This window comes from Lissotriton vulgaris, chromosome 1_1 (assembly GCF_964263255.1).
Source record: "Lissotriton vulgaris chromosome 1_1, aLisVul1.2, whole genome shotgun sequence".
Classification (NCBI taxonomy): Eukaryota; Metazoa; Chordata; class Amphibia; order Caudata; family Salamandridae; genus Lissotriton; species Lissotriton vulgaris.
This window is the reverse complement of record NC_141685.1, coordinates 873,975,082-874,002,325: the sequence shown is the minus strand read 5'-3', so window position 1 is coordinate 874,002,325 and position 27,244 is coordinate 873,975,082. Positions and strand designations below refer to the sequence as shown.

Genomic DNA, 27,244 nt, shown 5'->3' with positions numbered 1-27,244 from the left:
ATACCACTAGTGGCACGCAAACTGCGACAGCACTCAATGACACTCATCCTAGTTGCTCCAACGTGGGCGAGGCAACCGTGGTACACCACGTCCCTAGAACATTCTGTGGTGCCTCATCAAAGGCTGCGACTAACACCCAGTCTTTTAACGCAGAGCCATGGAGGCATTCAGCACCTAGATCCGCAACAGTTGAACCTTGCGATCTGGCTCCTGCGGTCATAGAGTTTGGTTACCTAAACTTGCCACCTGACTGTATGAATATTGTCAAGGAGGCAAGAAGACCTACAACCAGAGCATGCTATGCGGCAAAGTGGAAACGATTTGTCATTTATTGTACCAATAATGACATAAATCCACTAGATGCATCAACTCAAAACATCATATGTTATCTGTTACATTTACACAGATGCAATCTAGCCTACAGTTCCATACGTATACATTTAGCTGCAGTGGCAGCTTATCTTCAGAACAGGCAGCACCTTTCACTCTTCAGAGTGCCTGCTATTAAAGCCTTCATGGAGAGACTCAAACGAGTGATTCCTCCAAGACACCCACCTTCACCTGTCTGGAACCTTAACGTGGTTCTAACCAGACTGATGGGACCACCTTTTGAACCTCTACACTTGTGTGAAATACAATTCCTAATGTGGAAAGTGGATTTTTTAGTGGCAATTACATCACTTAGAAGAGTTAGTGAGCTACAAGCCCTAACTATTCAGGAACCATTCATCCAAATTCACGCAAATAGGGTAGTGCTACGTACAAACCCTAAATTTATGCCAAAGGTGGTATCCCAGTTTCACATCAATCAAACAATAGAACTGCCAGTGTTCTTACAAAATCCAGATTCAGTGGCAGAAAGGGCTCTACATACACTAGACGTAAAGAGAGCTCTCCTGTACTATATAGACAGGGCAAAACCTTTCAGGAAAACTAAGCAACTGTTTGTTGCCTTTTCACCACAGCACAAAGGCAGCCCCATTTCAAAATCAGGTATAGCCAGATGGATTGTTAAGTGCATACATATTTGTTATCAGAAAGCTAAACGCACATTAACAGTTCCCCCAAGGGCGCATTCAACACGCAAGTTAGGGATATCCATGGCTTTCCTAGGAAACATTCCTCTAGAAGAAATATGTAGAGCAGCCACATGGACAACCATACATACATTTACTAAACACTACTGTGTAGATGTACATTCAAAACAGCAAGCTGCTGTAGGACAGGCTGTTCTCAAAACTCTTTTTCAGACTGCTTGCAGCTGGCACAGGTAGCCACCGCTAAAGGAGAGACTGCTATACATTCTAGGCACAGATATGAATTCAGCAGCCCACATGCCTCGAACGGAATATGCTACTTTCCAGTATGCATCTGTTCTTGGCATGTAGGGCTGCTGATATTCATATCGCCCGCCCTCCTTCCCGGTGCCTGTCGCAGCTGTAGCACTCAGAATTAATCTCTAGCATGGACATCCCTTACTGTATCATACTCCATCTCTGCCACAATGGCGAAAAACAATCTGAGGATGGAGAGGATACCCATGCGAACTGTAGTCTAGGGGAGGAGCTACCTATCTCGTGATACTTCAAAGACTCTTCCAGGACAACAATGTGCAATCATCCGGACCCAACACTAGGCGGCGATCTATGCACAGATATGAATGTCAGCAGCCCTACATGCCAAGAACAAATGCATACTGATAAGTAGCATATTCCTTGCCCTTTGTGGCAGTCGAGATTAACATTTTGAGAGAGGTGCTTCAACTAGGAATCTCTCAATCTGAACCCTTATTTTCCTTTAATGAAACTCTTACCAAAGTCCTACTCTGGGCCTGGTCTGAGCCCTGCAGAGTGGCTCCTTTGCATAAGACAATTGCCTACTGATAAGTAGCATATTCCTTGCCCTTTGTGGCAGTCGAGATTAACATTTTGAGAGAGGTGCTTCAACTAGGAATCTCTCAATCTGAACCCTTATTTTCCTTTAATGAAACTCTTACCAAAGTCCTACTCTGGGCCTGGTCTGAGCCCTGCAGAGTGGCTCCTTTGCATAAGACAATTGCCTACTGATAAGTAGCATATTCCTTGCCCTTTGTGGCAGTCGAGATTAACATTTTGAGAGAGGTGCTTCAACTAGGAATCTCTCAATCTGAACCCTTATTTTCCTTTAATGAAACTCTTACCAAAGTCCTACTCTGGGCCTGGTCTGAGCCCTGCAGAGTGGCTCCTTTGCATAAGACAATTGCCTGCAACCATCACCATGCTCCTGGGTACTCCAGGTTCCTTACCCAGCACCCCACCCCAGAGAGCTTGGTGGTCTAAGCTTCCACCTGTAGTTTCAGCTCTGGTGCGATTCCCAGTACACCACTGGACTGCAACCTCAAAGCCTCTTAAGTTTGCCTTCATATCATCATAGACACCTGGCTGGTGGCAGGATTAGGTTCCAGGTTACCACCTTTGCCCCCGTACCCTGATCGGCTGATGGAAGGAACCTTTCCCTCTTGTGACAGGAAGTACAAGCTCTTTTGGCCAAAGAAGCCATTGAGAGGGTACTAACAGCAGAAGTAGGCATTGGTTGCTATTCTTTCTATTTTGTGGTGCAAAGGAGGATGAAGGCCTCCTTGCTATCCTAGACTTTCGCCCTCTCAACTACCTCCTGAACAAGGAGTAATTTGAGATGTTCACCTTTGCTCAGGTTCTGTCTGCCCTTGACCCTGGAGACTATATGGTAGCATTGAACTTACGGTATGCCTGCTTCCATACCCCTGTCCTGCCTGTCCACAGGCGTTACCTGTGTTTCACGTTGGGCCAAGAGCATTATAAGTACACTGTGCTCTTTTTAGCTGGGGCAGCGCGCCTCGATGTTCATCAAGGTGATGGCGATAGTTGTAGCATTCTGTGGAGGTCAGGACTTTCAGGCTTCCCCTACCTCTACGCCTGTTAAGGTGGGCTAGTCCCAGGCTGTCGTCTAACACCTCCGGACTATGGCGGACCTCCTGCACTTGCTAGGGTTCACTATCAACGTGCTGAAGTCACACCTGACTCCCTCTAAGGCGCTCCTTTTCATCAGAGCTGTTCAGGATACAGTGCAGTTTTGGGCTTATCCTCTGGAACAGCAAATGCAGGATATCCGGGTTATGATTTTGATATTTCAGCCTCTATTCTAGATTCCGGTGAGACTGACTCTGAGGCTGCTGGGTCTCATGGCCTCTTGCATCCTGGTGAAGAATGCCCTTTGGCATATGCGGTCTCTGCGGTGGGATCTGAAGTCCCAGTGAGCCCAGCATACAGTGAATCTCGCTAACCTGGTCCAGATATCAGAGGGAACTGTAAAATATCTGCAGTTGTGGCTTATGGACTGTGACGGGGTCAGCGACACTCCTCTCCCTGGAAGATGTGGAGATCAGAGGACTCTGGTCTCCGGCGAAATCTCAGCTCCATATCAGCTTTTTGGAACTGAGAGCGATTGGCTTGGCTTTGAAAGCCTTTCTTCTGTCATTCAAGGAAAAGCTAGTTCAGGTGTTAACAGACCACACAATTGCCAAGTGGTATTGCAACAAGCAGGGCAGGATGGGGTTGTGTTCCGTATGCCAGGAGGCCCTGCATCTCTGGACATGACTGGAAGTCGGGTCATTTTCCTGGTGTTTCAGCATCTGGCAGGCTCACTGAACTCTAGAGCAGACAAACTCAGCCGTCGATGCCTAACGGATCACGAATGGCATCTCTATCCGGAGGTGGTGCAAAGTCACTTCACAGATTTGGGGAGAACCGTGGTTAGATCTATTCGCCACTGCCAGGAATACACAATGTCAGCACTTCTACACACTCAAGAGATTCCAAGGCGGATCTCGCTCGGAAACGCATGTAGTCTTGAGTACCACTCCTTCCCAGAGTTCTCAAGAAGATCCGGAACGACTGAGCACAAGCTCTCTTGGTGGCTACGCTTTGGGCAAGGTATCCCGAACTCCTGAGCATGAACAATCTGTCCTCCGATCAGGCTACGCCCTTGAGAGGATTTTCTATCACAGCAACAGGGCAGGGTCATGCACCCTAACCTGCGTACTCTCCATCTACATACGTGGAGATTGAGCAGCAACAGTTACGGGTGTTTGATCACCCTTGCGAAGTCATGGAGGCAGTCGGGTGTCCCTCCACAAAAATGATTTACGCCTGCCTATGGGACAAAGTTGTGGTTTGGTGAACTGCTAACTCTGTTGATTCTCTGTCTGCACCTCTGTCTGCAGTTCTGTTCTTTGCATTATCCCTTGCCCGGTAAGCACTTGCTTTGGGTACAGTTAAAAGGGTACCTTTCTGCCATTCTGTAGTTTTCTAGTGGTTGCTGCATCTACATTTACTATTTAGGTCACCTTTTTCTCGTTTCTTGAAAGATTTGCAGCATTTTTTCCTCCTATTCCTTTTCTATATATGCCCCAAAGGAAACTTAATTTAGTTCTCAGCTATCTAATGTGTTAACGATTTGAGCTTATACTCCGCTGCCCTCTGAGACTGCTGAAACAGTCTTCCTTGTGACTATAATATCTGGCAGGAGGTTTAGTAAGTTACAGGCACTTTCCATTAATCCTCCATACACTTTCTTTTTCCTGGATAAGCGGTCCCTTGGACCCATGCCTCTTTTTCAGGTCAAAGCTTACCAGACAGCTCAGCTGTCTGGTTTGCTAGCAACGTCCTGTGGGCATTCTGAAAGCTTCCCTGGGAATGTATTCTGCCCATTGCTTACTATTTGCTTTGCGATTTGTAACTCACAGTTGCTTGTTTCTATTTGCTGGGTATATTTGTTTTAGGCTGTCCTGCTTGAGCTAGTCTCTCCAGTTCTCATCACCTGTTGATTGTATCCTTCCGAGTGCTTGCTCTCTATAAACAGGCCTTTAAATCTTTTTCTTATCTAGTCACATTTGCTGAACATTCAAAGACCGAGGTCAATTATGAGACTCTGTCTTCTGAGGAAGCTTGGTGTTTACTTTTCTTTAGCTGACTTCAAAGAGGGAGAATTTATGTGACAATCTTTCTGAGAAAGGAAAGGCTCTTTTTCTTACACACAACATAAATAAACTGTGCTGAAATTTCGAACTATATCAGACTTAGGAAAGTACAAATTAAGCACTTTTTTGTGCTTTTGAAGTGTGGGCGAAACAAGTATTTGAATGTGATCAAAACACATCAATGTATTAGGTGATGACATTTCCACACATTATCGTATGTGCATAGTAAAACCGTGTCATTGTAAATGAAATGGTGATTTCAGTTGAAAATATGTTGTCCCTAATGGCAGTGTGCTACCTCTCTATGCATACTCCACACTATGCCACTCCACTCTGTGCCCTACGACTGTGTGCCACACGACTCCATTCTGCAATGACATGCCACTCCATTCTAAGACATGCCACGCTACACTACGCCATTCTACTCTACTATGTACCACCCAACCTCAGTCTAGGCCCAAAGTATCCCACTCAACTCCAATCTTCATCACTCCACTTTACTAAAATCTACACCACTCCAAACTACCCCACTCCACTCTTCGCCAGTCTACCTTACTAGACTCAAATCTACACCACCCCACTCCAATCTACCCCACCCCACTCCAATGTAATCCACTCCACTCTACCACAATCTCTAACCCACTCCAATCTACCCACTCAACAGAGAACTGAATTCAGTGGTAAAGAAGTTGAGACAGGATGACTTGAGAGAATGGGTGTTTCCTTGTGTACTCATTTGTAAATAAGAAAAACAATATCCTTAGATTAAGCATATAGGTACCTTAGGCCAGCCGGGTCAAGGGGCACTGTCCCAGCATCCCTAGGTATCCCAACTTACCTCTGCAACTGATGGTCACCTCTAGAAGATCTTCGTCCCGAGTCTACTCAAAACCGGATAAACCCCATTGAAACCAACAGGGCACTCAATGCCAAAACAGCACCCTGCACCCAGCCGCCCCTGCACAGCTGCAGGTGTACTTTGGGTGCTAACTTGGATTCCCCCTTTGCTCTGAGCCTAACACGAGGAGCTTTGCTCCCACAACCCTGTGGCCGGCTCTTGAGCAGCCACCAACCAGAGGCCCCCTATCCCCCATTGGATAATATTGGACCTCCGTACTCTGCACCTAGCTGCCCTAGTGCCGCTGAGGGTGCTTTGAGAGTGCATCCTTGACCCTGGGGGAACCCTTGTTATAACCCCAGAAACTCAACCCGAAGACCGAGTACTTACCTGTTAACCAATAACTTCATTTCTCTCCATAGGAATACATTGACTAGTAGAAAAAGTAACTTAAAAAGTAATCTGAAAAGTAATTCCAACATTTTAACTTACTTTTATTTCAATCAATTGCGTTTGAAGTAGCATTCAATTGTAAAACACTGCATAAGATTTTGCAAAGCATTTATTTCACTTACCTGTGCCAGGCTTGGCTTGGTTCTAGAAATAAAATAACGTAATATTTGTATACAAACAAAATTGGTCTGAGTTCAGTCTTTGAGTGTGTGACATAATTTGCTGATTGAGTGTGTACAACAAATGCTTAACACTACCCTCTGATAAAACCTTACTGCTCGCCCACACTACCACAAATAGAGAGTTAGGTGCTATCTACTTTAACCTCTGCCTAACTTTGGGGTTCCACTGGAATCTGTGCACACTATAACTCATATAGGTAAAGTATATACAGAGCCAGCTTCCTACATCTCCCCACCAAATGTGAAGACACCAGGACCAACCAGAGCCGTGCAGTACCAACCCCCGGAGTACCAGACACAGTGAGAGCCCAGTCTGGATTCCCACTATACCTGGATCAAGCATCCGTCAAGGGACTTAAGCATCACTGAGCCCCACTCCATAAGTGGCCAAGGTGCCTTGATTTTGCCTTTTTTAGCTGTTTGTCCTTTACCACGAGGAGCATATCTCTGCGCCCAGCCGACCTACCCACTCTGTACCCGACAAACTGGCTGTGCCCCCCCCCCCCCCCCCTTGCTCCAAGACACCTTGCAAACCAGGCCTCTATTTAGGAGCGCTCAGACTTGTCCCAGTGTGGAGCCTGTTTTTGGGTGGCGCCCCTTCTCCTTAGCGCACAAGCAACTAACTTCACTAGCTGCTTGCTCCCAGCAGAACTGCTGGTAGTACTTTGGACCTTGGCCCACTACAACTCCGAACACTGAATGTGAACCCCTGAAACCAACGGTACCTACCTTTATGCATCTCTGACTTTTCCTTCCATACGATTTCATTGTGCGTAAAGGCACACAAATATTAAAGTTTTACTTACCTGTACGAATTGGTATTGAAAACAGTACTTACCTTTTAACAAAGTTCTTGGTTTTGAAACATATATAAAAAAGAAGTGTTATTTTTCTAATTTAGTCTTGGATTGATTCTTAAGTGTGTCTCATTTATTGCTTCTGTGAGTACAACAAATTCTTAGCACTACCCTCTGATAAGCCTAACTGCTCACCCATACTGCCAGAAAAGAGAGCATTAGTATGATCTACTTAAGCCTCCGTAAACCACTTGGGGACCCACTGTACTCTGCACAGTGTACTTCTTTTTAGTACACTATAGAGAGCCAGCTTCCTACAGTTATGTTGAATGAAACTAGGATTTTTAAAAATGTTTATCATTCAGAAAAAATAACGATAACAGAAATCCCATGTTGCCTACCTAAAGCAAATAGTTGTAGTTTTCGGGCCATTTGTTAAAAACAGGCTCGTTCTTCAACCAAGAAAGCCACAACATTGCATTTCATAGACAAAGCGTCGCTGTTCTATATAGCAATATGTTGACCTTGCTCTCTGCATGAACATTCTCTTACAATTCTGTGCAGATATTCGAGGGGGGGGGGGGTTGGGAGGGGGGCTGTCAATAATAGAAAATATGATTGCTTTTCTGCCAGCTTTATGCCCTCAGTAGTGGACATAATTGGAAGGTGTCTTGAATAGTTTCCCATAAATTAAAGCAAATACATTATCTGTAACAATGCCAGATCTATATTGCTAGCCAACCCTCCTGTCTCGTCTGTAAAAAGGAAGCATAGTAAACAAGATTCTGCATAATAATGAGTAAAGATCTGTATATAGTCTAGAATGGCTTTAAGATGCAAACTTGTTACAGGTAAGTAACCTAGATCTGTAGAAACCTTGCCATTGCGTCGATTGTGCAGTGATGTTAACTATCAAGTGTCTTCTCACTTGTGACCTTTGCGATATTTTAGGTTTTGCATTTCTGCTGCCTAACTCTTACTCTATTCATTTTAGCTGTTGGTGAGAAAGCTCAGTTGCAAAGCTCGTCAGAAATGTTGGAACCTCAAGATTGTGCTGGTGATTCCCAGATTCCTGCTTTTGATGCTGCTGATCATAAGGCCAACAAAGCTGATGCCAAGGCCCCAGAGACTTATAGTTCCGCAACTGACACAATTACCAAGGCTTCTGCGGGCAATCGAGATACTCAAAGGAGTCCTGAGAATCCATCTTTTGACCACCAGTCTCCATATGGCCCTGAAATTTCAGCTCTTGACCATGAAGTTCCTTCCTCAAAGCTCCATATAACCGCTGATGACCCCCAGTCTCCTGCAGTTGGTTGCTCTTCTACTGGAAACAATTCTTCTGACAATCAACAGTCACCTTAACCAACCTTCTTTTTCAATACAGGATATCAAAGAGGAGGACTAGCACATAAGCAGTGCCATGCTACGGCCAGTGCACCTGAGCTGATGCCTCCTGCTGGCAGGAGGACAACTGAAACTCCTGTGGGTGTGTCACTGCCCATAAAATGCCCTCTTATGTGAAGGAGAAGATGCTAATTCTCAATGTACATCCTTGTCTCAGAGAAAAGATGGGCCCTTTGAGCCGGATTGTTGAGTTGGTCACCGTGGCCCACATATAGCCAGGCAGAGTTTGTGGAGGGGGGGATGAGAGCACCGCCTTTGCTTATTTCCAGACACATGGATGCCTTTGGTGGAACTCTCTATCACCCTTTCGATATCTGATAAATTGCACATATTTTGTTGCACGTGGTCTCATCTCTCTTGCATCCTGCAGCACCCCATCTATAGTAGGACCTATGCCACCTTTATGCCAGACAAGAAAATGTGCATTCTTCTCTCTGCCAGCGTGCCTTCCTCTTTCAGTGCTCTCCCCTGCACAACTATTGACTATTTACGTTATTGTTGTGAGTTGTAAAAAATTGTCACCAATTGCTTGATTTCCCTTTCCCCACCCCACCACATGTTGTTTTAATCTAACCTTTTTTTCTGTCAGAGCATGTCTTGTGCTGCAGACTCTTACTTTGCATTTATCGGGTGTGCCTCATAAACCAAGTGTGACAAAATTCTGAAGCCTACACTTGGCAAACTGAGCTCACAAGTGATGTGGCTAACTTTGCATGTAGTGAATTTGGACTCTTTTCTGACAGGCTGATACCCCTGCGAGGCTGTGGGGCGGGTGATAGAGATAGGCAAACGTCTGGGTGCCTGACCTGAAACGTCCTCCCCATCCCTTGTATACGCTTAGAGGAACTACCCTTTCAGGAAATTAAGGTATTTCCGAGATAGGCAATCTAACCTTCAAGTACCTGGAGCATCGGCCACTTCCACTTTTGTCAGCAAATGTTTAACTGCTCCCTCTGACATTTTCTCCAGGGGAGGAGATACTTCCAGAGGCAGCTTACCAAGGGATCTCTGGACATCACTGTGGAAATACCATAGGGCAAAGAGAACACGCTGTAGGCGTCCACCTAGGTTGCACACAGTCGTAAGACCATGGAGTCTGATACAAGGTAACTTGTCAGAACAGCATCTGTAGATTACATCTCACTTGCTGACATGAGTATAGTTGCTAGTAATATCAATGATGCTCAGACGAGGACCTTGGCTGCAGGTTTCACACCTCTCTGAAGATATATGGGGCCTAGTCATGTCTTGAAGGTCTTGGGTCTCCAGCAACCAATGCTGGTGTTGACTCCTTGCTGGTTCCCCCTATTAATATTGCTGGAATATTTTCTTCCCGAGCTTGGCAAAGCTGCGTTTGATCCTTTCTTAATCAACCTTCTTCGTCCCTAGTTGTCCATGAGATAATTTCCCTTCCCCTTGGAGATCTGCTCTTCAGCCCCGAACATGGTAAGCAAGAACAGAAAGTGGTACCGTGTTAGCCTTAAGCGTATATGTCCATGGCATAGTTACTGGACTGAGACTACACCACTTACTCCCTATAGGGTTTTTTTTTTCTAAAGGTAGTGACATTACATATACTTGGCAGCAGGAGAAGGGGTGTTTGAGGACAGCACTTGCCTCCCAATAGCAAGGAGCAACTGCTGCTGATTGAGGATACTCTGCAAAAAGACGCCACTTCATTCTCTGACCCTATTATCGTGTAGCATAAAAGATTCCACTCGAACCTAAGATAAGAGTCATCTCATCAAATGTCTTCGGATTCAAATCGTGTTTGGCTGTCTACTCTTGAAGACTCTTGGAGGTGCCCCATCCCCTTATTGATTGTTGGGTAGCAGCACAGAGACAAGTCTCGTGCCCTTCCACTGATCCACAAAGCTGTATGAAATTTAGATGCATTGGCTGTGCATTCATTTTCACTGCCCTCTACACCTCTTCAGAGGTTGTTACACGATTACCTGACTTCTTCAAGGCGCAAAATTCTCACAGACTGCTTCTATATACCTTCCTGCTGTTCATTGCTAAATTGAAGTCAGGTTGCCCTCAATCGGGAAAACCATATCCTCAGTGAGGCTCACTGAAAAAACAAAAAAATGGTTTCTAATCTTGCTCGCCCGTGCCCCAGAACTGGTTGGGGTCTGCTTCTGTGCTGTGCACGGTTTTTCAGTTCATTCCAATAACATTTCAGATTTTTATATAAACTAGAAGATTGTCTTTGTTTTTTTGCCAGAGCTTTTAGCACTTACAAACAGTGTATAATCTCAATAAGAGCAGCATGGTTTACATTTTTGTTGTTGTTTGCTTTGATCCCACCAAGGCCATCACTTGCACCCATCAGCTGTGGTGGAAATGTTAAGGGTCTCCACCTGACATTAAATAATCTGGTGTTGCTCATCTGGTGGCACATAAAGGGCTTCTTCTCTGAAGGAGTACTAACTACTTCACCAGAACCATGGCAGCTTCTGTGATTTTTTTCAGAAACATGTTCCTCTTTCTGAGATCTGCCAAGTATTTACCTGGGGCCTCCCTTCAAGGTTCTTGTGCCCACTACTCACCAGACGATGGCTACAGAGCAGGGCCCATGATAATAGGTGATGGATGAGCTGTACAAGGCATGTAAAACGTTTGGGTGGGTCAAGGAAAGCTTGTGGAGAATGTTATGGCATTGCATAGCTTTAGAGGGCAGACAGATGGTCTGTCTAGGCACCTGGTGATGCTAGGTTTATGTCCTTGAGAATGGAGAGTAGTTTACATTGTTACCTCAAGAGTATTGTTTTTTTGGTTTCTTCTGAGCTGAATCATGACCCAGAGCTGATAAAGAGGGCAGAGTTTGTTGACATTTTAAAGCCTGCTGGCGAGACCAGAGACTTGAAGATTGATTCTCTTTCTGCTAGCTGAATCCAGTGGCTACTTTCACCCTGTGCCTCCGTTGTCTGAGAGGAGTGCGCTTGAGTGCATTGCCCAGTGTTCCTCAATCCAGGAGTGATGAGGCTGCTGGTCTGGCCTGAAGAAAGGGCAGAGTCATCTTCTTTTACTTCAGTTGTATTCTCTTTGCCAAGACTAGTGTTTGGTTAAAAAGCTTTGGCTACAAGTCTGCTACAGCCCCCAAATTTCCAACCCACCACCACTACTAAAGTGTGTTGTGTGTGTCTGGAAGGAAGGGTTACCTATCAGCATTGACAAAAGCTGCAAGCTGGTATTGATTTCCTTCGGTTCAGTGCCACACTTGCAATCAAGTTGAGTGACTCCAGGAGCTGTGTGGTTTTTGTGTTTGTATATTACTCAAATCTTTGTAGACTGACATGAAGACTCATAATCTGAAGACAAGAGCAGGATCTACCTACAATGCTGTTTCTCTAGGCTTAGAGAGAACAGAGAACTAACTAACATTTTCCTAGAGTCTGTTTGCTAAATTATACAGTTGAGTTAAAATGTTGTATATATTTTTATGTTCAGAATCACTTACAATAGAAGAAAGTAAATACTTACTTTGTAAGCTCTGTTTACTTCTTTTGTATTTTTTGTTAGCTGTGTGGATCTGTATTTTTGCGTCTTTGTGCTCGGACTTGGTGGTTGTCACTCGTCTCCACCCTATGGCCACAAACATTGCATTAATGTCTCTTTCCATGTGGGAGTGGGGTGAGATAACTAGAGTAATGAAATAGAAACCTCATAACAAACATCCCGACACAGTGCTATTCCCAGTGAATTGTACCCTGTCACCTAGTGGCTGGCTCTAGGTACCGGGGTTAGAATGGTACAGGAAGGAGCAGAACAAACCTCCTAGTCAAACATCACATTTCTTCGATTTTGACAACTCAAAGGTAGGCTATCACGTGATGGTCTCCAAGATAATTATACCAACCCATAACCCTGGGATGAAACCCAAAACAGTCACTTCAGGTTCAACTACCGTCCACAGATATGGAACAGCCCGATCAGCGTACTACTCATTCGCAAACACACAAACAACTTTCTATGTACAGGTAAATTCTGAAAAGTGGACCTCTGCGTAGCCTGGATATGGCATACTAATGTAACCACATGCGTACCCCTCCTGACCCCCACTAATGCTATTTATTTATAAAGTTTTATATAGCGCGAACTTGATCCCGAAGGATATCCGAGGTCTTTACAATTTGAGGCAAAGGTAACAAATCAGAACAAATACTATATAACACATAGCGGCAGTGCAGCTGACTGTAGTTGAAACAGGCTGCATGATAATCTCCTTGTGCTGCTTGGCCCTCTTACACTCACTCAAGACAGAACTGCTACTGATCATGGTTATCACACAGTACTATACCAGTCCACAGTAAACAAACTGCACACCCCCAACTGAACAGGCATAGAATAACTGAAGAAATCTGGGTCTAATTTAGTCGACCACGGCGGGTCCAAACTAACTACATGCTAAGGTTGTTTATTGGCATCTTTTGCTTCTAATTGTGTGATGTAACAAAATTCACCCCAACATGCTGCCTTCTCTCCCTCCAACCTAAGCCGGCTCATGACCTTAATCGTAAACAAAAATCTGAGAATGGACAACACTATGAGGTAATCAGCTTTGTGGACTGTGACCATAACAAATGCCACAAAGGCATCTACAGAGCTGATCAAAGCTGCCAGCTTACTGAAATCTATAAACTGGCTTTCTTACACTACTACATCCTTCACACTGTTAAATACTGCAGCCCATAATGCAGTGCCACACTTCGGCGTTCATCATACGTGGCATGCAAACACTTTGCACAAAAGATCAAACCAAACAACACAACTCCTTCAACCACACACCCTACATGGTGTAGCATGCAATAGTAGTTGAGCTTTTTAGCACCCCACAAAGCGGGAGTAAGCGCCATATACATTTTACAATACTTAGTGTGGGATTAGAGGGTGCTTCTTAAAGAACCCTAAATTGAGACCACATGTCCTTCCCTAATCTGTTTTGAATTTTCACCAGGCCTTCTCTTCTGTTGACTATACCCGTTTCTCTTACATATAATTTTTTCCATGCCTCGGCGCTTTCTGGTCCTGCTGAGACCCCTACCACCTTCGTTTTTTGTGGGAACTGGTTCCTTTCTTCTTTTTTACTTTTTCTTTCAGGTTTGAGCAGCGTATACTAAATCCTTCGAAAGCAAACCGTTTACCTACCCAAAAACTGTTTATCCTGTTTGTGGAACAGCAAGTAGGTCAAAAGCTGCTCCCTTTAGTAGTGCAACGGAGACAGGCCCTTGGAAGTACCACTCGTTGATCATACTTTATTTTTTTTATACTTTAGAGTTTTCCAAAGCCACAGAGTTCTACTTTTGATCTAGAAAGCCTGAAGGTGTGGAGAGGGCCTCATGAGTAGGTTTGAATACAGTGTTCCTTCTAACCCCAATATAGGACAAGAACAGCCTATCCAGGAGCCTTCCTTCCATGTGGAGATTTTAACACCTTGAATGCTACAGCAATTCATCCCGGATGCTGACCTCCCTTGAATCCCATTGTTCATGACAAGCTCAGCTCGTCATGAGCACACGAGCAGTGTGAACTGCATGACGAGCTGAGCTCGTCATGAGCATGGAAGGAGGCAAATCATGACACCCTTTCCCCTTGGTTTCCGGCGACAGAAACAAAATTATAATTGTGCCTTCTCCGTTTAGCGGAGTGCTACCATGGTAAAGGTGGGGTCAAAACCAGGCCAAATTAACATGAAATAGCTGTAATTGTTTTATTGTGTAACAAACGTGAATTACATTTTAGAAAAAACGAAGTCATGAGTGGGATTTCGAGGTTTTTGTGGGGCAACAGGGAGGGAAGGAAGAAGGGGGTCCTCGTTGGAAATGGAACCTGTGTATCTGCTGCTTTTTTGCCAGCTGTTGCCTCTTTATTGCCTTTTGGACCTGAGCAGAGATTAACATTCAGACCACCTTAGCTGAGAATGGAGGGATTGCCCCCTTTCCACCTTGACCATCAGAAATCTGACCCCCAGTTAAAAATGCCCCTAAACTACCTCCTTCTTTAACAGGTTCCTTTACCAGCCACCTGAGTTACCTTCACCTTCCACTGTCTCCCCACGAACCCAGATTTTAAATACTCCTCCTTCACTTCCACAACTACCAAGTGTAATATAGCCTACCTCCACATGGCCCTCCCTTGCTGCATATGTCTCAAATTGTCAAAATTTCCCAAGGCACCACATGATGAATCCGTTTTTCTTAGGCATCTAAGACTGACTTGCATTGCAATAACCAGGAGCGGATGAAGATTACTCTACATTTGAAACACCCAATAGAGTGAGGGAAGCTTCCGCTACACTATGAAACACCGCATAGTTCCCCAGCCAGTTTTCCACTGGAACTCCTACTCCTCTGACTTTAGACAACCACCCCCAAAACTCTGCTTCCATTGTAGCACCTACATTATAATAAAATCCTAACCACCAGGCACTGATATGCCCATGCCCCCTTACTCTCCCAGCTTTACTTACAGTAGCCCTCCCTCTCTATTGCTTTCTTAGTCTTCCTCCCCTCCCTTTTATTAAGTTTCTGTTACCCAACTTTGTTCGGACTACCTCCTCCCTCTAAATGGCCTTATTCCACCACTTATTCGGTTATCGATCTCCCCTTATTTCGCCCTCTCTCCTTGCAGCACATGTAGCTTGCCATTTGCTTTAGAATATCTTGCTTTCTAGTTCCATGGCTGTCCAACCCAGTTGGATCTATTCCCAATTGCCCCCCTCTTTGTCCACCTTGTTCCTCCTGCCCCTCCTCCATCAGTTCACTTGGCTCCCCCTGACCCTCACTGGTCTCTTTGGTTTCTGTGACCGTTTCTTCTTGCTAGACTTTGCTTCCATTTTGGTTTTTCCACCTGCAGCCTTCGGCCTTGTTGCAGCCATTGGTTGTGCAGTGCTCTTTGGCGATGCAACCCCCCAACCAGGACAGCCCTTGAAAGGAATGTCTTTCACCTTCCGGCCACGCACTTTCTGAGGGGAACCACAGGTTGCTCCCACTTTCAGGTTCAGTTTGTCGATCCACCTGGGTTAGGGGAGAGAGAGAAAGGGGATAGTAAGAATTAGGTTGAAGGCAAAGCAGATAACGGTTGACCTTTGGGTAAAATGTGGTTGGTTGTAAGTAGATATGCAGCAGATTTGGTGGAGAAGTGATAGGTTACTGGCAGATCAGAGGTCTCACCTGCGGAGGGGCAGCAGCTCGCACTCACACTGGAAGGGGTTGTCACTTAAATTGATGACCTCAAGACTGGTGAATTTGCTCATTTCTGGTAGGTTCTGCAGCTTGTTGCCCTCCAGATGCAAGCTTTTGATCCTGGGGCCGAGGCCTGCAAATGCCGTCGGGGAGACCTGTGAAAGCAGAGGAGGAAATTAGAAATGTATTGAAGTACCCTTAAGTTACATCCCAAATATAATGATATATTACATCCCAGTCATCAAGACTGTTCTGGTCAAGACGATTCCCCACACAAATATAGATGAAGCTGCAAATCGCCTTTTTTCTTATGGAGTTTGGCTAATCAAAGATTTTTTGGATATCGCTGTGTAATCTTTTGACAGAAAAGTTTAGCGCTTGGTAATTTCTTTGAGCAACAGCTTTTTGAAATTTCTTTACTATCCTTTTTAGGGGATTATCACGGAAGGCTTGGACTGTTCCAAAAATGTATTTATATATATATATATATATATATATACATACATACATACATATCCAGAACTGTTCGCCTGCAGGCCGCTGCCAGCGGCGGGCCCCGATGGTATAGCGAATCCTCAAAGATTACAAAACTTATCCTTCAAAAGGATTGTCCGGGCCACAAGTGCAGAAAAGCGTGCTTTAATTCAAGAGCTTCACTCGACGCGTTTCGAAGGCAAGCCTTCTTTTTCACGAAAAAGAATGCTTGCCTTCGAAACGCGTCGAGTGAAGCTCTTGAATTAAAGCACGCTTTTCTGCACTTGTGGCCCGGACAATCCTTTTCTGACCTTTTGAAGGATAAGTTTTGGAATATATATATTATATTCAGTCTCACCAAGTAGCGAACGCTATGAAGCTTGCACTCACTCCATGTCAAATGCCAAATCAGAATTTGGCGTGGAGGGTGTACGCGCTTCATCGCGTTTGCTGCTTGGTGAGACTAAATATACACAGGGTGTCCTCGTACCCAGGCGCGCACCGTCACTGTAAAGTCCCGGCACCCTTGAGGACGCTGGATATATATTTTTGAGCATTAGAGAACAAAAACGTTTGAGAACAATTTGTTCAAATAGGAACAAATTGTTGTTAGACAACTGAAGTCCTCTATGAGATTGAACAACTGGAACAAGCTAAAAACAAAAGGAACTTCTGTAACATGAGTAAAGCTGAATGGTTGGCAATAAAATCACTGGAAAACAACGGCTCATTGACAATCAAACCAGCCGATTAAAGCGGGGCGGTTGTCATAATGAACACAACAGACTATGAGGCAGAAGTAATGCAACTCTTGGGATCACGCCAGAATTATCAACCTCTAGCTTGTGATCCTACAGAAGAGCTTCTCGCTCACATAACTGAACTAGTGACAGGGACAAAGGAGAGAAAATGGATCATGACCAAAGAAATGGATTTCTTGATCAATTCCAAACCTAGAACCCCAGTGTTCTATATTGTGCCCAAGATCCACAAGGCCCAATTTCCACCTCCAATAGTTTCGGGGATCCAATCAGTACTGGAGCCCCTGTCTAAATTTTCCGATTTTTTTTTCCTCAGAGCGTGTGTAATAAACCTACCCTCTTACCTGCAGGATACAACTGACATATTGAACATCTTGGGAACATTAGAGTACGACCCTAACCAACAATTCCTGGTAACGATCGACATCGAGTCGTTGTATACTAGCATACCCCAGCAAGCCATGCTGGTGGCAGCAGCGTGGGCACTGGCGGGATGCGAGTGGTTTTACGACACACCTCAATCCTTTGTCCTCCAATGTGTGGAGCTGGCCCTCACTCGCAATCACTTCCAGTGTAAAGATCGACTGTACCTACAGGTATCTGGAACTTCGATGGGGGCTACTTTTGCCCCCAGTTTAGCCTGTATATATGTCGGACAGTTTGAGACACATTATATCAACCACCCGTTTAATCCCTTCCAGAAGAACATTGGTCTCTGGAAGCGATTTATTGACGATGTCCTCTGCATATGGACAGGTACCGAAACAGAGCTAAACAATTTCTTTGTATGGCTTAACAACTTAGACCAGTGCCTCAAATTCACCTGGCAGATCAGCGGGGATACAGCAGTATACCTGGATCTGGATATAGTCGCAGAGAACCATCGACTAATAACCAATGTCTATTAGAAACCAACGGACAAGAATTCCTTGCTCCACTATGAATCATTCCACCCACGAGCCCTGCGGGATAATTTACCGGTAGGGCAATTCCTCCGATATCTAAGGAATTGTAGTACCACAGAACAGTATATGGAACAAGCGAATGAACTAGTGGAGAAATTAGGACATAGCGCCTATCCCAGGAAAATAGTGAAGACCGCCTGGAAAACAGCAAGGAATGTGGAGATTGTCTACCAGTGGTCCAAACATTCGATCCACTATCAACAAAGATTTGTCGCATATTAAAGAAGCACTGGCACCTGCTTAGTACCAATACCTTCAGGATACCCCCACCTAGGTTTGCATTCAAAGGTCACAAAACCTTAGGGACCTGTTGGTACACACACGTACCTAACAAGGGGAAATGTCACTGGACACATTAGCAGGACTTCACCCATGTGGGGGGTGCTCAGTATGCGAATTGACGGAACGAACAAAAAGTGTGCACTTGGTGAATGGAAAAATGTTGCATCTTGATAAATGTACCAATTGCAACACAGCCAATGTCATTTATCAGTTGACGTGCCCATGTGGCTTGAGTTACATTGGCCTCACAACGAGGAAAATCAAGATCCGCATACAGGAACACATAAGCACCATTAAGGCCAGCAGATTGACGACACAACTGGTTGAACATTACCAAGAATACAAACACAATCGCAGAGAGATTCGATGGGTCGTCCTTGAAAAAGTCTGGGGTGATACAGCAAACATTGAAAATAGATTGATCTCTAAGGAAGCCCGCTGGATCTACCAGGAACAAGCAGACAAGAGGGGCCTGAATGATGTGATCGAATGGAATAAAGTTATCGCACGCAGGTGTTGATATTACATGTAGGGCCCTGTATACAATGAACCTTGATGTGGTGTTGGTCCTGAGGGATTCTCCATGACCAGTAGTACACAGCATTTTAAAATATGTTCTCTGAACTCCTCCAGTTATGAAGTCCAACGGGACCTCTGGACGAAGATGGTCAGTAGCCTGTAACTATACCTTGCGCCCAGCACAGTGGGTACTCGCTATTTTGAAAACCTCTAACTCAGCATAGTAATCTAGGGCATTCTCGTCTCACGATCCTAAGGATATTCAAAATAGTCTAGCTGGTTAATATTGAGCATGGGTATATGATTGGCATTAATCCTGGTGTGGTAAATAAAATTACCGGGACTATATTTCCATACATTAATAACAATAAGAATAGCTCATAAAATGAGAGGCAGAGTCCGTGGTATCTGAGTCATACGAGCTTTAATTAAGATGACTCGAGTCACTGAGAATCGGGTTCCATCACCACTAAGGTTCAGGAAGGGATATCTAACGTTTTATTAACATCACACATTATATATAGTAAAATCATACAATTGCAATGAATACAGTAGGCGTAGCAAGTGCAGATAGAGAGAGAGATAAGAACATATGGGCGTAAAAGAAGGCGTGTAAGGAGGCGTACACGTAGGTGTGCACTTGATGAGTCATTAGAAGTGTCATAGGTGGGTGGATGCATAGAGAAAATCTGCAGAAACCTTTGCCCTACATGTGCGCGCAACTGAACATGACGTGAGATTGACGCGTAACTGGGGAGAGCTGGGGGGTTTGACTTTAGCACTAGTAGAGGAGCCTGGAGTCTGGGATGTCAGAACGACCTGCACCTTTTGGCATATCAGATATCTTGTGTCTGGAGGATGTATTGTCTGAAGTAAAGGTCTCTCGAGCAGAGGCCGTTCATCATTAAATGCTAGTGGGTGCATATATTTCTTCGTGCATTTGCTCGGGGCCATGGGCATACTATGGCGACGGGTTCAGTAAATCACTTGCATGGAGACAGGAAGGCTGGGCCCTATGCTCTGCAGGCGGAAATATGTTTACCTATTTCACTAGACTGGAATGTGTTTTTGCGGAGGCTAAGCAGATAACTTTAGGCAAAATACCGTCTTGGCAGGCAGGCCAGGCCGGGCACCGCTCGGCTGGGCAGGGAGTAAGGTAGAGGTCAGGGATGCATACTTAAACTGCAGCTTTCAGAGACAGAAGAGGCTCGGAGCCTGAATTCAGGGCCTGGCTCGGCTGAGCCACAAAAACGTGTGCTTCGCGATATTTAAAAGTGTACCATGTAAATGCGTTGGAAACGTAGGCCTTAGAGCGGAATTAACATTACATACATGGAAGGCCTAATAACTGACATGCTGATATTAGACGGGAATGCAGGGGCATTATGAGAACAAGCACGGGAAGGGAATTACATGAACACAGGGACATACATGGGGCATAGGTACATGGATAGGGTGCGAGGGGGTGACACACTGACTACCTAAAATTTCTGTTTCCTCATTCCCTCCTTGTCCCCTACTGCGCCCTTTAGGATATATCTATTTTCATGAGACCATCTATTTGTTCATATAGCATCATTTGCTCGTGAACGTGGACGGGGAATACAAGCAGTGGCACACAAGCCGCAAATCGCTGGGCCACATTGTAGACAGAGACAGCAACTGAACACTATGAGCAGTACTATCCCTAAAAATGACAGTACGGTCCAGCCCCATCCTGCTATTACACTCCAGAGCCAGCCGGACCAAGACCATGGGTCCTGATGCAATTCACGAGCTATCTTATGGAGTCTTGTTATTGCTGCATACACTGATGGTGCGTTATTAGGAATAAACACACAACAACTGGAGCCGATCACTCTACAAGCTCCGCCCCTATCGGCCAGGATGACGTCAAGAACAAGGCGGTTCTGAAGAACAACAAGTCTCATAGCAGACTGCTCTTCGGTCAAGTTTCCTAAGGCAAAAGTAGTTTCGTTCACTACCGCTTCAAGAGTTCTTGTTAACCTGCGTATTATTTTACTATTTTGGACGGGACCTATGAACCAGAAGTATCCTTTAATGTAATCCTTGTACTGGTCCCACGCTGACTCAGAGTAATCGATAACAGGAAGAAGGTCTCTCTTATGTCTAACATGCACAAGTCGGGTGTCTCGATAATAATTGGATGGGGCTAGAAAAACTGGTGGCAATAGGAACGCAATATAACATGTTCCACCCCAATCTAAGGGCAGACGTACATAAGCTGTCTGACCACAAATAAAATAGGAATGGCGGGAAGCTTTGAAAGTAGATTTTCCTTTATCACTGAATTCGACCACAGTATTACAATCACTGTGTCCTAAGTGTACTGAGCCATTTTTTCTTACGCATAATTCACCTTTCACTGGTAAGACGGTTATAAACGGTAAATCTGAATTAGTCTCAGACTGGACGTTCAGAATCATGAGGTTAAGGGAAAAATTTCCTAATTCATACACTTCATTTTCTAGATCGGTCCCTGTCCTTTGGGGAAGGCCGTCCTTGTCTGGGAAACATGCTTTATTCATGACTGTATTCAGGTCTCCCCATATCCAATTGCCCTGGGAAACTGTGGACTTACTGCCAAGGGATGACATTAAAGCAAACCATGCTCCGCACGAACCATTGTGCGAAAACTGATAAGGAAAAAGAGGCAGAGCTCCCTTCATTTTCTGGTAGGGTGGGAGTCGGCCACATACCCAGCAATCTGTTACATTGCTGGTCTGGTGGGAATGGTGTAACATACGGATGAAAGTATTGTTGCGCAGTGCTAGTCGATAGGATAGTTCGTGAGGTGGCAGGTCACTGAATGTGTGCTCTACAGTGTCATTAAAAGAAGAATGTACATGTGAAGGAGGAAAGAAAACATGTAGCGTCAAGCTTATACATATAATCGAAATACTTAGGAAAAACATAATGATCAAAGTAACTATACATCGACTGCGTAGATTTTTGCAGTATTTATCTCTCATGGTTTTCTGTCTATCTCTCTCACTATTTGGGTCTACAGTCTTATACATGTCAGGAACCTGTCTAACCGCTTCACCCGAGGGGGACTTAAACAATTAAACACTGTCTGACTTACTAGACCGTAGCTTAGAACGATACTCCTGTTGCGGAGTTTTTTCTAGCAAAGGGAGTTTAGTGTCAATATCAGAACTGTTCTCAGAAACCTTCGCGAAACAGTCTTTGGAATCCTTTCCCGAGCCAAGTCCATGAAATCGCTTCACGTGGTGGACATGGATCCAGCCCTTACGTCCTTCCACTTTGATAGCCGTCCTCGTCGTCAGTAGCACAAGCTTCGGTGACTTCCAACGCGGCTCCAGGGGGCTTGACCGGTCAAAATTTCTCACCAGGACTAGATCACCAGGGACGATGGCGTGGTCCTTAACCTGGGTGTTGTCTGGGAAAACGGCGGCAACCTGCGAACGACAAGAGAGTAGTGCAGACATCAAGGAAGCCAGGTAATCTGTCAGCATATTACTGTCAACGTCTGTGATTTTTCTCGGCATAGGCGTACCCCACATATTTGGCAGTCTACCGAAAACTACCTCATATGGAGATAGTCCGGTTCTGGAATGAGCTACCATACGCATGTAAAAGAGGGCAACTGATTGTGTCTCTCGACGAGGCCAGCTGCCTCTGGATGTCGTACGCAATGGAACTTCCACTGGTACCCTAACAGAAGAGATACTTGTTTCATTAATTCAGAAGAGAATGGCTGTCCATTATCTGAGTACACGACACGGGGCAAGCCGTATCGCGGGAAGAATTCACGGACCAACTGTTTGGCAGTGATCACAGCGGTGTAATCTGGGACTGGGTACGCTTCTGTCCATCTGGATAGGGCACATACAACTACAAGGACATACTTGAATCCTCGACATCTGTCCATCTGGATATAATCCATCTGGAGGACTTCAAAAGGGTGGTCAGGAGGATGAAATCCACCTTGTTCCACAGGAATGCCTTTGCCTGGATTGAACTGACAACAGATCATGCAAGTACGCACTTTCTGTTTCGCTGCTGCACGTAAATGCTTGTTGAACCAGATATTCTGTATACTGTCTAACATGGCTTTTTCTCCTAAGTGTGCAGGACTATGTGCTGTATTAATGATAGCTTGAACCATGGAGTCAGGGAGAAACCATGTGGCTTTTCCCTTTGTCATCCATCCCTGATCTGTCTGGACCCCTCCTTGTTCAGTCCATTTCTTGATTTCGTCTGGAGTGGCATGTGTCTGTATGTCGAGTACATCTTGTGAGGGATCCCTGACTGTCATGCAATTCGTCAGAGATGGTACTTCAGTCTTTGTCGTGTTAGTTGGACTGTCTGTATGAGTCTGTGCTGTAAGTTTGGCTGTTCGATCCGCCAGGTCGTTACCCTGGGAAATAGTATCAGTGAGTTTCGTATGTGCCTTGCACTTCATGATGGCTATTGCTGTGGGTAAGTGTATTGCATCTAACAGAGCTTGAATGAGGGGACCATGCTGTATCTTGGCTCCATGAGAGGTCAAAAAACCTCTCTCTTGCCAGAGGACACCGAAGTCGTGAACGACTCCGAAGGCATACTGTGAATCTGTGTATATATTTACTTTCAGGTTCTTGGCCCGTATGCAGGCCTGTGTCAGAGCAATGAGCTCTGCTGCTTGGGCAGACAGGGTGTCAATCCGTTGTGTTTCTATAACTTTAGTATCGGTGGTTACTGCATATGCGGCCACTAACTTTCCTGTGCTTGTTCTCATACATGAACCATCCACATAAAGTGTCAAGTCTGGGTCGGGCAATGCTATGTCTGTCAAGTCTTGTCTTGGCTTCGTCACTGTGTTAATGACTTCCACACAGTCATGTGGTGTAGGGTCTGCTGTGATTGAGGGTAAAAGTGTAGCAGGGTTTAATATGTTACAACATCTGATCTCTATGTGTGGCTGGAACAGTGTCAATTCATATCCTGTCAGTCTTGCTATGGTCAAATGTTGTGTCTGTGTCCGGTTTAAGAGAACTTCCACGGAATGTGAAACTTGTAATGTCAGAGGATGTCCTAACACTATGGAATCGCTTTGTCTGATTGCTAGAGCTGTTGCTGCAACTGATTTCAGGCACGCAGGCAGAGCCTGGGCCACTGGATCCAATGTACTAGAAAAGTAAGCACAAGGCTTGTGTTTTCCTGCTTGATCTTGTGTAAGAACCGATAATGCTGTGCCATCGCGTTCAGTGACAAAAAGTGTAAAAGGTTTGCTGTAACATGGTGTCGCTAAAACAGGTGCTTGACGTAGGGCTTTCTTCAGTTCATCAAAAGCAAGTGTATGTTCCTGAGTCCAAGGGAGGACAGTCGAAGTCGCTACCTCCTGTGTTGTCAACTGTATAAGTGGTTTGGCTAGATATGCATACTGGGGAATCCATTGTCTGCAGTAAGAAGTAAGGCCAATGAAGGCCCGTACTTCCTTTTGTGTCTTGGGCTGTGGAAGATGTGCAATTAACTGAATGCGGTCAGGTGTCAACTGTCTACCCCTCTTGGACAGCAAGTGTCCAAGGTATACCACTTGCTGGACACAGAATTGTAGCTTCGAAGGGGACACTTTGTGCCCCTTTTCTGCCAGGAAGTATAAGACTGTCAGTGATGCACGTTCGCAGTCTCGTTCTGTCCGCGCTGTGATCAATAGATCATCAACGTATTGAAGCAGTGCAGTGTCAGTAGGCATGTGAATACTGTCTAGTTGTCGTTTCAGTGCTTGGCTGTAAATACTAGGGCTTTCTGTGAACCCTTGAGGAGCCCTTGCAAATTTGAAGCTTCGGCCATTTAAACAGAATCCGAAAAGGTACTGGCTTTCCGGATGGATTGGGACACTAAAGAAGGCGTTCTTGAGATCTATGACAGTAAAGAACGCCGCTTCGGAATCAATTGCAGTCAATAGGGAAGAAATGTCTGGGACCACTGGGTACTGGGGTATTATGCATTTGTTCAATTCTCGGAGGTCAATCACTAGTCTGTAGACCGGTGGTGCATTTGGGTCAGTTCGTTTAAGAATCGGAATGATAGGAGAATTACATACATTGGAGTCAGTTTCAACAACCACTCCTTGTGCAATGAGTTCGTCAACAATTTTCAGTAAGGCCACTACAGCCTCAGGTGGTAACTTGTATTGTCGGATTCGTGGCAGTACAACTCCTTGATTGAGTGTGACACGGTATGGTGTAATGTGCATGTAACCTACATCAGTTGGACCTTGCGCCCATAAATGCTGTGGTACATTCTGAAGTCTGGGGTCAAAATCTCTCAACACATAATGTCCTTTAAAATCACGTAAAAACAATCTCACTCCTTCCGGAGAACAACAAATCACTGCTCCTAGTTCTTTCAATGTTTTTATACCAAGCAAGTTCTCTGGACATGATTTCGTAAGCAATAAGTCTGTAGTACGGGACAATGGACCAACTTCTAGGGAAACTGGCTTTGATACTTCGTTAACAATTGGCTTTCCTGAAAATCCCAGGGAAATATTTCGTGTGCCTGAGAGGGGTGCCCCTGGAACCTCGTCATGACTGATGGTAGTTCTGCTCGCCCCTGTGTCAATCAGAAATTTTCTGTCTTTCCCTAATACATGACTATGCACATAGGGACCCTCTTGATCTACAGGAACCTCGATAAGGGGCAAGCCAACCTCCCTCTCTAGGCCATTTCATGAATACTGTTGATAATCTGGGTAGTCTGACTGTGCATACTGGTACATTTGTTGCGTGACATGTTGTGTGGCAGATATGGGTTGGGGTACAGCTACTGTCTGTTGTGTGTTCTGTGGAGGTTGCGTGTTCTGCGGGATGTGTTCCTGTCTAGGAGGACGCGGTCTTTCTTTCGTCTTGCCTGTAGCTATATTGTGTTTCAGGACAGTACATTCATTTATATAGTGACCTGGCTGCTTACAGTAGTTGCAGTTCCCCTTTACAGGTGCTGCGCCCTTTCTTTGACCATCGGCGGCTGGAACTGATTGTGCAACTAGGACTTTCATTTTCGTGTCTTTCATACGTCTCTTTTCTTGTTCCTGTTCTTCTCTAATCCGGTTCTGGTGGTACTGTAACATTTGTAACATTTGGGAAGGACTATTAGCTTGCCAGGTACTTTCAACCTTCAGTACTCTATTTTTAATCTGGGGTAAGGAATTCTCTACTAATTTGGTCACAAACAGATGTGGATACGATTCACTACTTGTCTTCAGGCCGCTATTAATAATGAAACATTTTTCAAATCTAGAATAGAAGTCACTAGTGTCTTCATCTTGTTTCTGTTTGCAGGCTGAAATGGCATCCCAATCTTCCTTTTTGGTAATCAATAATCTCGGCAAAACCTGTATCAATAGCTCGGGTAATTCTTTAACTCTATCCCCGAGACCAGTACCAGGGGTTCGTGTATTATCCTCGTTTTCTAATTCTGCCCAGTTAATCTTTTTCTCTCCCACCTCCCACTCTTTTTCTTTGAGTTTTTCGTAAATGCCTGCAGGTAACAGGACTTTCAACATTTTAATTGTATCAGCATATGTATACTCTCCCATGCGGAGCAAGTCTTTTAATTCACGGTGGAACCCTGCTGGATCTTTATCATGACAGGGCAGTAATTTTTTCATTTCCAATAATTCCATTTTCGTCAAGGGTGTGTAAACAAATACTCGTTGAAGCGTACCCGCGTCAGTTCTGACAGGATGAACCTCTCGTAAGGGATTCTGTCTGTCTATGTAAAAGGTCTTCCTTTCTCGGTGTGGAACAGGAACAAAATGTGGAGTCAGGAAAGTCATGTATTTATGTCGTTGTTCTAGTATGACATTAATTAATTCGGTACCTAGACCTCTCAATCTCGCAAGGAGCAAATCGTCCAATAATATATATAGGGGACCTGGATCAGAATGCTGATTCTCGTACAATGTGATGAGATGTTGAATCATATACATACCAGCTAAAGCTGTTCTTCCGGAGGAAGACTCAAAAATGTTTGCGCTACTATATCATCCTTATATATGTTAGAATTGCCGGCCCATTGTACTGCTGACCGGGCTAGTTCCTGTTCATGCATGGTACTAAGTTCGCTACTCCCTACTCGTCTTTTTAATGCTTGGTCAGTGGCTTGGAATACGTGTTCAAGGGAATACTGTTCTGGTATGGGCGAAAGAGAACGTTTCTTGTATTCTAGTCGTATGGGTCTATCAAAAGGTCTCGCCCTACCTACGTAATTTATTTTACCCGGGTCCTCAATTGCTAAATCATCGTCCTCTGAGATTTCGTCATCCTCTCCCTCGGCTTCTTTCTCCGCATGTTCTCTCTTGTGTATCTCAACAATTTCTTTACGAATTTTTCTGTACATGGCTTCTACACAA

At 44.8% G+C, this 27,244-nt stretch overlaps 2 protein-coding genes across 3 annotated transcripts in view; one reads left to right on the top strand and one right to left on the bottom strand.

Moving 5' to 3' along the window:
• Positions 1 to 12,176, top strand: part of L3MBTL2 (L3MBTL histone methyl-lysine binding protein 2) — a 329,605-nt gene extending 317,429 nt beyond the window's left edge. Inside the window, exon 17 of the mRNA XM_086958249.1 lies at positions 8,261 to 12,176. Coding sequence (XP_086814375.1) covers positions 8,261 to 8,631 — 371 coding nt within the window. The 3' untranslated portion in view covers positions 8,632 to 12,176. The remainder of the gene's footprint in view (positions 1 to 8,260) is intronic.
• Positions 12,177 to 14,372: 2,196 nt separating this feature from the next.
• The window catches only part of CHADL (chondroadherin like), a 47,231-nt gene continuing 34,359 nt past the window's right edge, over positions 14,373 to 27,244 (bottom strand). For both annotated transcript variants that reach the window (XM_086958229.1, XM_086958238.1), the window contains exons 4-5: positions 15,849 to 16,015; positions 14,373 to 15,692 (exon numbers count right to left, since the gene is read on the bottom strand). In XM_086958229.1, coding sequence (XP_086814355.1) covers positions 15,431 to 15,692; positions 15,849 to 16,015 — 429 coding nt within the window. In that variant the 3' untranslated portion in view covers positions 14,373 to 15,430. The remainder of the gene's footprint in view (positions 15,693 to 15,848; positions 16,016 to 27,244) is intronic.